The 14,610-nt window shown below is 40.8% G+C and overlaps 1 protein-coding gene across 4 annotated transcripts in view; it reads right to left on the bottom strand.

Moving 5' to 3' along the window:
* Positions 1–14,610, bottom strand: part of LOC139383965 (protein phosphatase 1A-like) — a 36,809-nt gene that overhangs the window by 20,568 nt on the left and 1,631 nt on the right. For 2 of the 4 annotated variants that reach the window (XM_071128591.1, XM_071128589.1), the window contains exons 2-6: positions 10,903–11,748; positions 10,589–10,706; positions 10,330–10,441; positions 9,891–9,948; positions 2,688–6,647 (exon numbers count right to left, since the gene is read on the bottom strand). In XM_071128591.1, the coding sequence (XP_070984692.1) occupies positions 6,618–6,647; positions 9,891–9,948; positions 10,330–10,441; positions 10,589–10,706; positions 10,903–11,739 (1,155 nt within the window). In that variant the 5' untranslated portion in view covers positions 11,740–11,748 and the 3' untranslated portion in view covers positions 2,688–6,617. Of the gene's footprint in view, positions 1–2,687; positions 6,648–9,890; positions 9,949–10,329; positions 10,442–10,588; positions 10,707–10,902; positions 12,146–14,610 lie in introns of those variants that run through there. The other 2 variants (XM_071128588.1, XM_071128590.1) reach the window with 2 other exon arrangements.

Raw genomic sequence — 14,610 nt, 5'->3', positions numbered from 1 at the left:
AGAGTGATAAATGATCAGATGGTTATGTAAAGGTAGAGATATTGGTGTGCAAAAGAGCAGAAAAATAAATAAATAAAAACAGTATGGGGATGAGGTAGGTGAAAATGGGTGGGCTATTTACCAATAGACTATGTACAGCTGCAGCGATCGGTTAGCTGCTCAGATAGCAGATGTTTGAAGTTGGTGAGGGAGATAAAAGTCTCCAACTTCAGCGATTTTTGCAATTCGTTCCAATCACAGGCAGCAGAGAACTGGAACGAAAGGCGGCCAAATGAGGTGTTGGCTTTAGGGATGATCAGTGAGATACACCTGCTGGAGCGCGTGCTACGGATGGGTGTTGCCATCGTAACCAGTGAACTGAGATAAGGCGGAGCTTTACCTAGCATGGACTTGTAGATGAGCTGGAGCCAGTGGGTCTGGCGACGAATATGTAGCGAGGGCCAGCCGATTAGAGCATACAAGTCGCAGTGGTGGGTGGTATAAGGTGCTTTAGTGACAAAACGGATGGCACTGTGATAAACTGCATCCAGTTTGCTGAGTAGAGTGTTGGAAGCAATTTTGTAGATGACATCGCCGAAGTCGAGGATCGGTAGGATAGTCAGTTTTACTAGGGTAAGTTTGGCGGCGTGAGTGAAGGAGGCTTTGTTGCGGAATAGAAAGCCGACTCTTGATTTGATTTTCGATTGGAGATGTTTGATATGGGTCTGGAAGGAGAGTTTAGAGTCTAGCCAGACACCTAGGTACTTATAGATGTCCACATATTCAAGGTCGGAACCATCCAGGGTGGTGATGCTGGTCAGGCGTGCGGGTGTGCAGGCATGAGTGGATAATGTTATACTGCTGCATACAGCAGCAGTCCAAAATAGGGTACTGCTATGGTATAATCAGTTAAGAAAAAAGGTCCAATCTGTTGGCTAGGATCACTTGCAGTTAGAATTTATCTTTTAGAGACCACCTTATTTCCATACCAAGGGTATATGAACACTAATATGTTCAGAATCTGGAAGGCTTTATAGAGGACTGGTAAAAACACATCACTTAATCTAGATAGCATGCAAAAACATGGCCTCATGCGCCATCACAGGTCTAGGAATACAGTGCCTTCGGAAAGTATTCAGACCCATTGACTTTATCAACCTTTTGTTACATTACAGCCTTATTCTAAAATGTATTAAAATGCCCCCCCCCCTCATCAATCAACACAATACCGCATAATGACAAAGCAAAAACAGGTTTAGAAATTTGAGCTAATTAAAAATAAAAATAAAGTATTCAGACCCTTTACTCAGTACTTTGTTGAAGCACCTTTGCCAGCGATTACAGAATCGAGTCTTCTTGGGTATGACGCTACAAGCTGGACACACCTGTATTTGGGGAGTTTCTTGAATTCTTCCCTGCAGATCCTCTCATGCTCTGTTAGATTGGATGGAGAGCGAGACTTGTCCCAAAACCACTCCTGCGTTGTCTTGGCTGTGTGCTTAGAAAGTCACTGTCGAAAGGTGGACCTTCGCCCCAGTCTGAGGTCTGGAGCAGGTTATCATCAAGGATCTCTCTATACTTTGCTCTGTTCATCTTTGCCTCAATCCTGACTAGTCTCCCAGTCCCTGCTGCTGAAAAACATCCCCACAACATGCTGCCACCACCATGCTTCACCGTGGGGAGGGTGCTAGGTTTCATCCAGATGTGACGCTTGGCATTCAGGCTAGAGTAAAATCTTGGTTTCATCAAATCAGAGAATCTTGAGGTGCCTTTTGGCAAATTCCAAGCAGGCTGTCATGTGTCCATTACTTAGGAGTGGCTTCCACCTGGCCACTCTACCATAAAGACCTGATTGGTGGAGTGCTGCAGAGATGGTTGTCCTTCTGGTTCTCCTACCTCCACAGAGGAACTCTTGAGCTCTGTCAGAGTGACCATCGGGTTCTTAGTCACCTCCCTGACCAAGGCCCTCCTCCCCCGACTGCGCAGTTTGGCTGGGCGACCAGCTCTAGGAAGAGTATTGGTGGTTCCAAACTTCTTCCACTTAAGAATGATAGAGGCCACTGTGTTCTTGGGGATCTTCAATGCTGCAGACATTTTGTGGTACCCTTCCCCAGACACAATCCTGTCTCAGCGCTCTATAGACAATTCCTTCAACCTCATGGCTTGGTTTTTGCTTTGAGATGCACTGTCAACTGTGGGACCCTATATAGACAGGAGTGTGCCTTTCCAAATCCTGTCCAATCAATTGAATTTACCACAGGTGGACTACAATTAAGTTGTACAAAGGATTTTAAAAAATGGAAACAGGATGCACCTGAGCTCAATTTCAACTCTCATAGGAAATGGTCTGAATACTTAAGGTATTTTTTTCCCTTTATTTGCAAAAATTTCTAACCCTGTTTTCGCTTTGTCATTGTATGTAGATGAGGATTTATTTCACCCATTTTAGAATAAGGCTGTAACGCAACAAAATATAGAAAAGGTCAAGACGTCTGAATACTTTGAAGGCACTGTGTATATGCACATTATTGGATCAACAAAACACTAAATCAGTACTTTGTGTGTTGGGTCTTACAGTATATTGTGTGATTGAAAACATTGGTCTTTTATGAAGGAATCGATAGGTCTGACATTGAGCTTTAGATTTCTGGTTAAAAATGGGACAATGAATTGAGCAGATCAAGGGAGATGAAATGAGAAGAGCGATACAAGGTAACAACCCATTTATTTAGTGGTACATTCTGCAAACTAGAAATTTTATTTCAAAATTCAAAAAGGCAACAAAAAAAAACTAAGGAGAAGATCAGGGAAATACGAGAACGCATAAATTCACAAGCAAGGAATGCAATTTGTTCAATCGACTCACATAGCACAATAAAGTTCAGGGAACAAAGCTTTAACATTTTCTTTTATCCGAGCTAGAACATAATACAAAATATACAGTTTTTGAACTTTGTAGTCAATCACAGAGGCCTCTGAGAAGCAGTTGAATCAACATAGACAATACTTATCTACAGCACTAAAGCTATTCTTGAATGCATTCATAAATATAGCAGACATGTACACACATTTCAAATGCTTACAAGGTTACCCAATTGTTTAACACTTGCATTTGCTGAAAGTAGGACATCTGCAGGACTGAACAATTTAAATAATATTTCAAAAGATTCAACAAGGTAACATTTGTTTTTAATATAAACCAGAAAGGAAAAGGTGTACCATGTGACTACCAACATAGTATGCCACTTTGTAGAGAAGTGCCCTAACTTGGAAACACATTTTGAAATTACTCCTTGAAGTGTTCCAATGAACAAGTACTTTAGGGGGTTGAGTTAGATTGGGTAAGGCAAATCGGTGAGCTTATTAGTGAGCTGAAAAGGTCAGCAACATTGGGTTCAGGCCCCCTGTTAAAGGGGACACAACCCACCACTGCCAAAGGGTCACACAGTATCACCACAACTGAGGTACATCAATATTATGTACAATATGGGTGCAAGCATTAAAATCTCTTACTCCAATATAAATATATTCCTTATGAGGCTTAAATAAGAATATGACAGACATGACGCCTTACATGAACCTAAAACCTTCGTCACTACGCAAGTCCGAAGGTACGCGAGTAGCCCACATTAAAATTGGTGTGTTGACAACAGAACGCTGACCTTAAAGCTGACTCCTTAAACAGCAGGGCAGCACAAGTGTTGAGTTGTACAGATAACAGAAACATGTCTGGCTAGCCTAAAGATTAAGGTAATGCATTTCGGAAATAAAAAAGTATTTATTTCCAGTCTTGTATAAAAAAAAAAAAAAAAAAAAAAAAAAAGACAGTAAAAGAATAAACCTGCAAAACAGGTTAAGACCGATTTTCCTTGGTTACATCATTTCGTAAATGAAAAACAATATACATACTGTAGTATTTCTGTAGAAAATACTTTAGCTTATAAAAAGGACAACAGCGTAACCGAATGTTTGCACTCCTTAAGCTAAGATCCTAAACAACTATACAGACGTTAAAAAAAGCTAGGGCTTGTATTACGGTTGTTCACGCCTCTTCGCACTCTTAAAACTTGGTTCCCTTCACACAAAATCACAGTAAAAGAAAGAAATTTACCAATTTAACCACATTTTTCTCAATTTGGAAAAGTGACTTGGGTAGCTGTGACAGTTGAACCAAATGGGTATATTGCATCTCAACAATGACTACATAATCACTTCACTTCATCAGAGTCATTGCTTAAAATTGTGAAGGCATTGTTAGACTTGTTTTTACCCTTTAACAAAATTGTAAGTATAATTGACATTACAGCTGTATCAATTGTCCATATGGCAAGCTCAGAAAAATATTTTAAGAGTTAATCTGGGATGTACTTCGTATTGTTTATAATTTCTAAAAAAACAACTGCAGGTACGGATAAAATACAACAAGGGTGGCATATCAAGCCATCTCTAAACTGTTAATCTTGGGGTCAAATTCAGGAGTCAACGTGGTAGTTTGTTGCCAGAAGTTACATCATTAGATTGTCAGTTGGTTAAAGAGAAATTATAAATTCAGTACGTTACCCTGTGTTAGACCAGTGTTTCCCAAACTTGGTCCTGGGTCCACGTTTTGTTTTTTGCCCTAGCACTCTGCTGCTGATTAAAAAAAAAAAACCTGGTCATCAAGCTTTAATTATTTGAAATCAGCTGTGTAGTTCTATGGGGAAAAAACAAAACGTGCATTGGGGACCAAGTTTGGGAAAACCTGATTTAGACAAACAGGACAGAACCCAAGGGGATTAGGACACATTTACCTACAGCGCTCAATTCTAATCGATTCAACATTCAAAAACAAGAGTATCTTGCTAACCACGCATCTAACTCAAGCGACATGATTTATTCCTTGACAATAGGTCAGAAAAGACTTGCAGCAATGCAGTTCAAAATAAAAAACATCACCAAGAAATACATCTGCATGTAAAATACAGATTTAGTCTAACTATTCATTAGATTTTTTTAAGGGAAAGACTTACAGCAAAATCACACACACTTTAGAAGCATACCATATTGTGCACATGCTCCTGGTGCAGTGGCTGAGGACTCTACACAGAGCCCCCCAAACCACTCAGAGTAAATATAAGGTACTCTAGGAGAGCTCATTGCATTCAGTGGATTTGTTCTTGGTTGTATAGTTGAATATCGCAACAATTAAAAAAATACCACCTCGAAATTGTTAAGGGAAGATTGAAGGTTCACTCAGACCGATGGTGGTAATTAGGGTTTTTAACAAATCGGCACTTATACACTTGTAAAATCAGATTATCATATAGATGTTGTGATTTGAACACCTCTCAGTACCAAACGCAGGCTTTTAACAAATAAAATGCACTGAATCTCAGAAAACTTCACTTGGCATGCCGGGCCATCATAAAGCTGAAATATGTGCATCTGAAACATATTACATTTATTTAAAAAAAATCTTACATGAATGACATGAACATCTAAACTAGTCAGACTAGCATAAATCACTGCATGTCAGTAGAATTACAAAATGGTTGTGGCAGATGTCATAAGTTAAAAATAGCAAAAAGTCAACTTAATCCATCCAGTGTCATATAAAGTGTTCTCCAAAGCTCTGAAGTGAAGGGTAGTATCGTACTGATATACAAGACGGGTGCACAATAGGTATGTAGGAGTAATGGAGGAACATTTGCCATAATCTGCACTACCATAGCAAACATTAGCTGCCAGCTACAGATATACAGACCTACCTCTATACAAACATGTGCACGCACACAAGCACCTAGAAACACTTGCCACTACCCACAGGCAGGCACACACAGGAACACACACACACAGCAAGTGTTAAAAGGTGTCAGGTGAGCTCATCTTCATTTGCAACTAGGAACTGCTTTGTTGCGTTGTTTACAGGTGATGAACAAGAATTGCCCCCAAAAGACAGAACACACAATGAAAGACTGTAGTACCATAGTTACTACACAAAGTAGATGTTTTTTATACAAACAAAATAAATGTAGATATTAGAATTTATGGTTTAGAGAGCTTCCTGTGCTGTGAACCTATACAATTTACCCGTTTCTTAAGGAGCAAAGACAAACAAAAACATTTTTTAAAAGAGCAAGAGGATAATATCACCTGGAGGACAAACAGTAATATTCACTGAATAGACATTTGTTGGAACTCCAGAAGAGCAGGAAAAGGGCTGATAGTGTATAAAGGTTATTTTTTTTCTTTTAACTTTAACTCAAGCTGTATTAAATACAGGCTTTGTACAGGACAATTGCACTTCACCAAAACAGAAATATACAAACAAGGAAATTACAGCCCAAAATAGTTGTTTTAACTGATTAAAAAAAAGAAAAGAAAACATAAAACATAACTACAGAGTCCCAACAGGTTAAGGGTGGGATTGAAAATAAAGGTGAGACAAAATGGAGGGGATCCTGAACTCCAGAGCTGACTGGTGCTGCTCTATCTGGGGTATAGGGGTGTGTGCGTGCACATCTCCTCGTCCCATCATATTCCCTTCTTACAAATGGAACGCTCAGAGTGGTGGGGAGACAGGCTGCTGAATGGAGCTGCTGTGATTCTTGAGGGTAGAGGTTTGTAAACTCTGTGCTGTGTTAGTGGTAGGGGTTGTGTTACCACATGTCGTCTGTCGATGCGGAGTCCTTGAAGGAAGGAAAAACCCATCAGATACTGGATCAACATCCAAGGGGTCTCCATTTCAACTCATGGAGATATGCTGATCTTTGCACCCAAGAGGATAATTTTGTCCTAAACTAGTTACGAACTTGGACAGGCATCCAGAAAATAATTTAGGCATGAGCAAAGCTTTCTGGGAATTGAGATTGAGATCCCTGGTATAAACAACAATTTCTTGCCTAAATTTCATATAGAATTTTAATTATGGTTATTTTGAATAGAACATTTCACTAACGACAAGTTGTAGGAGTGAGTAGTCATGAAAATGTTTAGATATGAATTCTGCATTTTTCACGCTGAAAGAAAAAAGATAAGAAAAACATTGCTGCGTTTTGTAAAAGGAGATCTAATTTCTGCTCGGCGTCAGACAAATTTTGTGCTTCAGTTGCACATCTCCACTCGGAAGAGAAATCTATCCTCTGGCCAATCAAATTCCCGCATTCAAGAACAGCATTTGATCAGCAGACAGGAAGCCGACTGATGGCAGCGGGGAATAATGGTTACTTTTAGCTGGTCGTTTTGGCAAAACATTAGGAAATGTAGCTGGCTAGCTTTCTATGAAATCTAATAGCCATGCATCGTCTTTGCAAAAAAATACCTTGCTTTTTCATTGTGTCGAAGTTAAACGTTTGTCTGCTAGCCAAATATTGTTGCACTTCTGTTGTCATCTGATGAAAACAAAGCCATATTCGGACTAATGTTTTGCATTACTTTATTTTGTGTGATGAAAAACTAGTTGCACGCCACTTATCACTCAATTTATAGCAACAAAAACTGTTGCCTTTCAATATAAAATGCAGGAGAAATGGTTTGATAGTTTTTTTGATGGTCTATGTTTTGAAAATGCAGATCTCTGAACGCTCATGCGACCCCTGTATAAACAGCTCCACAAAAGAACCATTTCCTTTTCAAGCAAAAAGCTTATTTGATCATGACAGTACCCAACCAGTAATAGAAACCCTAAATCAATCTGGAGGCTAGCTAATACTGATTCACCTAGTTAATCAAGCACGACAAATGTGATTGCAAGTGCTGGTTTAGTTTCATAGACCTAGGTTAGGCCTAGTCTTAACATAATCTTAATTGAAAATACAATTTAGTAGTATAGAGCATTTTGGTATCTTTACATCAAAGGCTGCAGTGTCAATTCAGGAGTGAACTAAACAATATGCATGAAACAGCTGTTAACTGTGGGAGGAACTAAATGCATTCTGGGATGTTATGGTAACGAGCTAAATGGATTACAGATCAAATAGAAAGTGGATTACAAACAAGGATTATATACAGTTGAAGTTGGAAGTTCACATCTTAGCCAAATACATTTCAACTCAGTTTCACAATTGCTGACATTTAATCCAAGTAAAAATTCCCTGTCTTAGGTCATTTAGGATCATCACCTTATTTTAAGAATGTGAAATGTTAGAATAGAGAATTCTCTTTCAGCTTTTATTTCTTTCATCACATTCTCAGTGGGTCAGATGTTTACATGCACGCAATTAGTATTTGGTAGCATTGCCTTTAAATTGTATAACTTGGGTCAAACGTTTCAGGTAGCCTTCCACAAGCTTCTCACAATAATTTAGGTGAATTTTGGCCTATTCCTCCTGAAGGAGCTGGTGTAACTGAGTCAGGTTTGTAGGCCTCCTTACTCACACATGCTTTTTCAGTTCTGCCCACAAATGTTCTATAGGATTGAGGTCAGTGCTTTGTGATGGTCACTCCAATACCTTGACTTTGTGGTCCTTATGCCATTTTGCACAACTTTGGAAGTATGCTTGGGGTCATTGTCCATTTGGAAGACCCATTTGCGACCAAGCTTTAACTTCCTGACTGATGTCTTGAAATGCTGCTTCAATATATCCAAATAATTTTCCTCCCTCATGTTGCCATCTATTTTGTGAAGTGCACCAGTCCCTCCTGCAGCAAAGCACCCCCACAACATGATGCTGCCACCGCCGTGCTTCACGGTTGGGATGGTGTTCTTCGGCTTGCAAGCCTCCCCCTTTTTCCTCCAAACATAATGATGGTCATTATGCCAAACAGTTCTATTTTTGTTTCATCAGACCAGAGGACATTTCTGCAAAAAGCACAATCTTTGTCCCAATGTGCAGTTGCAAACTGTAGTCTGGCTTTTTTTATGGCGGTTTTGGAGCAGTGGCTTCTTCCTTGCTGAGCAGCCTTTTGTACCCGTTTCCTCCAGCATTTTCACAAGGTCCCTTGATGTTGTTCTGGGATTGATTTGCACTTTTCGCATCAAAGTACATTCATCTCTAGGAGACAGAACGTGTCTCCGTGGTCCCATGGTGTTTATACTTATGTACTATTGTTTGTACAGATGAAAGTGGTACCTTCAGGCGTTTGGAAATTACTCCCAAGGAAGAACCAGACTTGTGGAGCTCTACAATTATTTTTCTGAGGTCTTGGCTGATTTCCCCTTGATGTCAAGAAAAGAGGCACTAAGTTTGAAGGTAGGCCTTGAAATACATCCACAGGTACACCTCCAATTGACTCAAATGATGTCAATTAGCCTATCAGAAGCTTCTAAAGCCATGACATAATTTTCTGGAATTTTCCAAGCTGTTTAAAGGCACAGTCAACTTGGTGTAGGTAAACTTCTGACACACTAGAATTGTGATACAGTGAATTATAAGTGAAATAATCTGTCTGTAAACAATTGTTGGGAAAATGATGTGTCATAAACAAAGTAGATGTCCTAACAGACTTGCCAAAACTATAGTTTGTTAACAAGAAATGTGTGGAGTGGTTGAAAAACGAGTTTTAATGACTCCAACCTAAGTGTATGTAAACTTCAGACTTCAACTGCAGCTATCCATAAGGCAATGATAGGAAAAGAGCAGTTCAATGCAAACATGAGGATTATCCTGTGCTATGTCATTGTCATGCTATATGTCATCCTATTATTCATAATGTCTGAATAATTGTGTGTATATATACATATTTTTTTTAAATACATATTGCCTCTCCTTGATTCATCTTTAAAAACATAAAAAAAATGTTGGGGGGGGGGGTCCAAATTCTAAAGTGTTAAATATGTTGAACGTTCCAAATTGAGCTGATGAAAATTTTATTTTTCCCCTCGACATACAAACAGATGTGCACAAACACACCGACAAACAAACGTACATACATACACACATTCAAATTAAAAAACTTTCGTGAGAGGATAGCAATTGTCGGGTGATACTTACTGTGTCATCACCTCGGTATGGGTTGAGTTTGTTGTACACTGCTTCAATAACACTTCGTCTAAAACACAAAAAAGTAAAGTTACCAACCATGCAGGTTTAGCTAGGCAAGCAATAACAAAATCATTGTATGCAAGTCCAACGAAAACAAAACAGTTTATACAGGCGAGCTAAATGCTGAGCATAAGAGGGGAAAACAGAGGGCTGGAATTGAAGGGCAAAATTCAATTAGCCCAACTAATAGCCCAAACTTTCAAGCAAGTCCAAGCTATCAAAACCACTTAGGTGAAAAGTCTTGAGTGCCTGTGCACCTGAGATCAGAAATAGATTCCTCCCCCTAAAGAAACCTTACCGTGCAAAGCATGCTACTCTATTTTGCTAATACTTCATCGACATCAAAAACATTCAGTTGGCTGAGGTACAGTCAAAAGAGCTCACTCACTTGCTGGCCAGCTCTCCCCCAGGAGGGAGGTTAGGGATGCTCTCCGATGCTAACGTCCGCATCACGTGGACCAAGTCTGGAACCCCTTCGTTTCCCTGCTTCTTTATGATCTCTGTGGAAATTAGCAGAACCACACATTCTCTAAGTGGAAAACAATCTATGAAATACACAATTTGTGATCCGAGCTTCAAATCACATTAAATTCATGACAAGGTTATTGTATTATCTAGGTTTCTATTCGCATATTAAGATGCTGCACCTTCTACTCTGCTTTCCAGGTACTTATCCAGCTCCGCTTCCCTTTTCACAGCTTCTGCAGTCACCTTTGGAGCCCCTGGGAGGCAGATCAGCACAACACTCATATTGTCCCGACTCCCCTGTTCATAGAGCGAGTGCAATACAGACAGACTTAAAGTAAAACGTTTAGCATGTGCTATGCATGATGCCTATTTGTGTGACAAAATGTTGTAAAATTTTGAAAAATGAACTGTCTACATGCGAGTGGTAACATTCAAGTGCATGCAAATGGTTAATTGTTAGCGATTCTGTGAACAATAAATTGACAAATCTCACCTTGTACAAGCAAGTGTCAACAATTTCATTGCAGACTCTCTCAAGGTCATCGGTCACCTCAAGCCTGGACCTGACAAAGTTACAAAGTTCCTCATTGGCCATGACATCCCAGATGCCGTCGCAGGCTAGAACAATGAACTCATCTTCCACCTCAGACCTTTCAATGGCATACACCTCAGGCTCTGGTGAAACCAGCTGCTCCGTGGGGCCCTTGCCATGCACACACTTGTAGTCAAAGTCTCCCAGTGCCCGGGACACTGCCAGAGAGCCATTCACTCGCTGGATCATGACAGAGCCACCTGCGTTCTGGATCCTCTCCTTCTCCAGTGGGTTGCTGGGCTTGTGGTCCTGTGTGAAAAAGTGCACAGCTCCTCCACGGCTAAGAAGACCCCGGGAGTCTCCACAGTTGATGAAGTAGATGTGACCCGGGGAAATCATGACCCCCACCGCGGTGGAGCCGCTGCGGTCCACACCGTGCTTCTTCTCAGAGATGGACCGCATGTGCTCGTCAATCTGCAGGAAACCTGTGCGGATGCCGGTCTTCACACTCTCTACGTTGGGTTCCGGCTCCAGAGCACTCTGGAAGTCTGGGTTGCTGGTGATGTGCTCCAGAAGGTGCCCGCAGCAGTATTTAGCCACCTGGGAGCCAGCATGCCCATCATAAACCGCAAAGAAGCACCAAGGGTCGAGCCCATGAGGCAGGCCAATGACTGCCGTGTGGGCATCCTCCATCTCCACCCTCCAGCCCTGCATGCTGCTCAGGCCATAGGTCAGACGGTTCCCCTCACCATGAGCATTGTGCTTCTCCATCTTTGGCTTGTCCAAAAACGCCCCCATTGTATCCCCCTTAAAACAGGAATGAAACAATTATTCTATTAAATTTAGGTCAGTTGCGTGTTTATAATATTGACATTTGTTATTCTGCTAAGCTCAGCTAGCTACAACTTTAATAAATAAACACCTAAATATTAGCCAGATAAATGTTAAGATAGGGATTATTTAGAAGCAGATGACATATCTGCAATTATTTTATTGCAAAACGATTAACTAGCACTTTAGGGCTGATCTCATGCATTGCAACGTGGTCTCAGAGTATTTCGTATTATTCTGCAGGTAAATCCTAGACACTCCATTTCATATGATATCTTCGAATTGAAATTCGTACAATGTTACAAATTGTAATTCATTCAACATTAAGATTTTGCAAAACGTACAATATGTTACGAATTTGCAAAACGTACAATATGTTACAAGTTCCAATTTGTTATGGCTAACATTTGCTAGGTGGCTGATGCTAGCTAGCTCTAGTGGTTAAGGTTAGGGGAAGGGTTAGCTAAAAGGGTTAAGGTTAGGGGAAGGGTTAGCTAAAAGAGTTAAGGTTAGGGGTAGCTGAAAAGTAGTAAGTATTTTGCATGTAACCATACACTACCAAAAGTATGTGGACACCTGCTCGCCAAACATTTAATTCCAAAATCATGTGCATTAATAGAGTTGGTTCCCCTTTACATGCTATAACAGCCTCCACTCTTCTGGATAGGCTTTCCACTAGATGTTGAAACATTGCTGTGGGGAATTGCGTCCATTCAGCCACAACAGCATTATTGAGGTCGGACACTGGATGTTGGGTGATTAGGCCTGGCTCGAAGTCGGCATTTCAATTAACCCCAAAGATGTTCGATGGGGTTGAGCTCAGGGCTCTGTGCAGGCCAGTCAAGTTCTTCCACACCGATCTCAACCAACCATTTCTGTATGGACCACACTTTGTGCACAGGGGCACTGTCATGCTGAAACAGTTAAAGAGCCTTCCCCAAACTGTTGCCACAAAGTTGGAAGCAAAGAATAGTCTAGAATCTCATTGTATGCTATAGCATTAAATATTTCCCTTCACTGGAACTAACAAGCCAAGCCCGAACCATGAAAAACAGCCAAAGACCATTATTCATCCAGCAAACTTTAGTTGCCACAAAGCATTCGGGCAGGTAGCATTATCCTGGAAGCCGCCAAAACCAGATTTTTCCGTCAGACTGCCCGATGGTGAAGCGTGATTCATCACTCCAGAGAACACGTTTCCACTGTTCCAAAGTCCAATGGCAGCGAACTTTACACCCTCCAGCCAAAGTTTGGCATTGTGCATGGTGATCTCAGGCTTGTGTGCGGCTGCTCTGCCACGGAAACCCATTTCATAAAAGCTCCTGACAAGTTATTGTGCTAACGTTGCTTCCAGAGGCAGTTTGTAACGTGGTAGTGCGTGTTGCAATCGAGGACAGAAGATTTAAACACGATACGCACTTCAGCACTCGATGATGCCATTCTGTGAGCTTGTGTGGCCTACCACTTTGCGGCGGAGCAGTTGTTGCTCCTAGACGTTTCCACTTCACAATAACAGCACTTACAATTGACCTGGGAAGCTCTAGCAGGGCAGAAAATTTACTTACCGACTTGTTGGAAAGCTGGAATTCTATGACGGGATTACGTTGAAAGCACTTCAGTTAGCCCATTCTACTGCCAATGTTTGTCTATAAAGATTGCATGGCTGTGTGCTCGAGTTTACACACCTATCAGCAACGGGTGTGGCTAAAATAGCAGACTCCACTAACTTTTGTTTATATACAGTACCAGTCAAAAGTTTGGACAACTCATTCCAGGGTTTTTATTTATTTATTATTTTCTACATTGTAGAATAGTGAAAACAAACTATATTAAATCCAAAAATGTTTATATTTAAGATTCTTAAAAAGTAACCACCCTTTGCCTTGACAGCTTTGCACACTTGGCATTCTCTCAACCAGCTTCATAAGGAATTTCAATTAACAGGTGTGCCTTGTTAAAAAAGTTCATTTGTGGAATTTCCTTCTTAATGCGTTTGAGCCAATCAGTTGTGTTGTGACAAGGTAGGGGTGGTATACAGAAGACAGCTTTATTTGGTATAAGACCAAGTCCATATTATGGCAAACACAGCTCAAATAAGCAAAGAGAAATGACAGTCAATCATAACTTTAAGACATGAAGTGGCGCAGTGGTCTAAGACACTGCATCTTAGTGCTAGAGGTGTCACTACAGACACCCTGGTTCGAATCCAGGCTGTATCACAACCGGCTGTGATTGGGGGTCCCATAGGGCGGCACACAAGTGGCCCAGCATAGTCCTGGTTTGGCCAGTGTAGGCCGTCATTGGAAATAAGAATTTGTTCTTAACCGACTTGCCTTGTTAAACTTTGAAAAAATAAAATAAAAAAAAAACGCTCAAATAAGCAAAAAGGAACGACAGTCTTTAAGACATGTAGGTCAGTCAAGCCAGAAAATTTCTAAGAACTTTGAAAGTTCAAGTGAAGTCACAAAAACCATCTAGCGCTATGATGAAACTGGCTCTCATGAGGACCACCACAGGAAGGGAAGACCCAGAGTTAGCTCCGCTGCAGAGGATAAATTCATTAGTTACCAGCCTCAGAAATTGCAGCCCAAATAAATGCTTCTCGTAGTTCAAGTAACATCTCAACATCGACTGAGACTTGCTTGGTCCAAGAAACACGAGGAATGGACATTAAACCGGTGGAAATCTGTTCTTTGGTCTGATGAGGCCAAATTTGAGATTTGTGGTTCCAACCTCCGTGTCTTTGAGAGACACAGAGTAGGTTAACGGATGATCTCTGCATGTGTGGTTCCCACCGTGAAGCATGGAGGTGGTGCTTGGCTGGTGACACTGTCAGTG

This window comes from Oncorhynchus clarkii, chromosome 25, assembly GCF_045791955.1.
Source record: "Oncorhynchus clarkii lewisi isolate Uvic-CL-2024 chromosome 25, UVic_Ocla_1.0, whole genome shotgun sequence".
Lineage (NCBI taxonomy): Eukaryota > Metazoa > Chordata > Actinopteri > Salmoniformes > Salmonidae > Oncorhynchus > Oncorhynchus clarkii.
Note: the sequence above shows the minus strand (reverse complement) of the source record. Positions and strands in the feature narration are given on the sequence as shown.